The 1,701-nt window shown below is 47.4% G+C and overlaps 1 protein-coding gene across 1 annotated transcript; it reads right to left on the bottom strand.

Moving 5' to 3' along the window:
- Positions 1-476: 476 nt before the first annotated feature.
- FOXR2 (forkhead box R2) lies at positions 477-1,427 on the bottom strand. The gene has a single exon (XM_078064099.1). The coding sequence runs from the start codon at positions 1,425-1,427 to the stop codon at positions 477-479; it is 951 nt and encodes a 316-aa protein (XP_077920225.1).
- Between the last annotated feature and the right edge of the window lie 274 nt (positions 1,428-1,701).

Consider the following 1,701-nt stretch of genomic DNA (forward strand, 5'->3'; position numbering starts at 1 on the left):
ATACTTGAACCTCTAGGCTTCAAACACCATGCCTATTTCTTTATGAATAGAGACCTTCACATGGCATTTGAGGCTCTTCAAGGCCTGGTTCAATCTTGCATTTTATGTAAAACAGAGTACTCCAACATTTGCTTTCATATGTGAGTATACACTCCAGTAAACAGAATTCCTTTTCTTGTGAAATATGTCCTCTCTCCTTAGCTTCCATGCTATTATTCCTAGGATTTCCTGTGTCTGCTTAAAATGCATAACAATGGCCACTGTCCTCATGCAACTTTCCATGATTCTCCACCTGGATTTAAGCTCTGCCTCCTCTGTACCCACCTCTCAGTTTATTTAATACTATTGCCGTAGCTGTAGTTAAACACAGTCTTGTCACCAACAGGCAGGGTAGGCTTAGGGATTAATGAAGGCCAATCAGGGCAATGGTGGACCCAGTAAGGAGGGCAGTGTTCCAAAAAGGGAGAAGTGGTAGTTCAAAGGCCAAAGAGGGAGGGCATCACATCTGGCTGGCTCATGCACTGTTGGATGCTTTCCCTCCGAGCAGAAGCTAAGGCACGAGTTTCCTCCTGAAAACGACGATGTCCCTCCTCAGTAAGCCTCCAGAGGCCAGACCGTGGCTTTGCATTGGTTCCATCCTGAAGGTTGACTGGTGCCTTCTCAAAGCTGCCCAGGAAGCAGAGGTTGTGGCGGATGGTGTTTTTCCAGCCATTTGGTGCTGTCCAAAAAAAAGGGAAATGCTGTCGGGTGAAACTGTAGATCTCTTGCACATTGAGGCCACAGGGGGGGCTGTTTCTTAATGCCAGTGCAATTAGGTGACTGTAATTGAGGGGGGGGCGGGGCCAGGACCTCCCCTCCTGGCTGTTGCCTTGCCATAATTTCTGGTTCTGGAAGCACTCCCCTTTGTTAGGGGATTGAAGAGACACAGAGCAGTTGTCCTCTTGTTCCTCCGTTTTTTCTTCTGTGAGCTCCAACTCACCAGAGGAATAAGTCAACCATTTCTGTGGGGAAGATTTCTTGCTGGAGGAAGTTGGCAGTGACTCCATCACTGTGGCCTTTGAGCAGTTAGACTCTTCATCCTTTGGGAGTGGCTGAGGGTAAGGAAGCATGCCTGTCAGATCCTTTTCCCTACTGGGCTTTAGGGTCTCCTGGTTGCCAAGGGGGCACATGATGTTGGGATTTACCCACATCCACAGGTTAGGTTCAGAGTCAGGACCATCTTCGTCCAGACTGGGTCTGCTCTCTTGAGGCACCTCTGGAGGCTCCATTACTTGGAGTCTATATTTGGCAAGGTTCTGCTCAGCTAAGTGGCACTGGTCTGTGGTGCATGGCAAGAAGAACTCATTCCCCATGTCCCAGTCCAGCAGCCCTGGGACGTGGCCATGGAGACTGTACCAGAATTCAGGATTTTTTAGTTTTATGTCCATCTTTAGTGGAGAGGTAGGTAGAGAGAGATTTCTAAAAGGACAGAAGTCTCCGAGGCACTTTTGAAAGCTGTTGTTGGGGCACTGTTTCTGATCCAGTATATCTCATCTGGGGAACTTATCAGGAGGCCTGCTAAAGTACTAGAAAAAGGGGCATGGATACCTCATTGATTGGTGGTCAAACTTGGAGAAGTCTCAGTGTTCTACAACAGAGCTCAAAACAGAGAAGTAACTAAACAGAGTTTTTAGCAGGAAAAAAGTTCAAAGTAGAATTTCT

This window comes from Halichoerus grypus, chromosome X, assembly GCF_964656455.1.
Source record: "Halichoerus grypus chromosome X, mHalGry1.hap1.1, whole genome shotgun sequence".
Taxonomy (NCBI): domain Eukaryota; kingdom Metazoa; phylum Chordata; class Mammalia; order Carnivora; family Phocidae; genus Halichoerus; species Halichoerus grypus.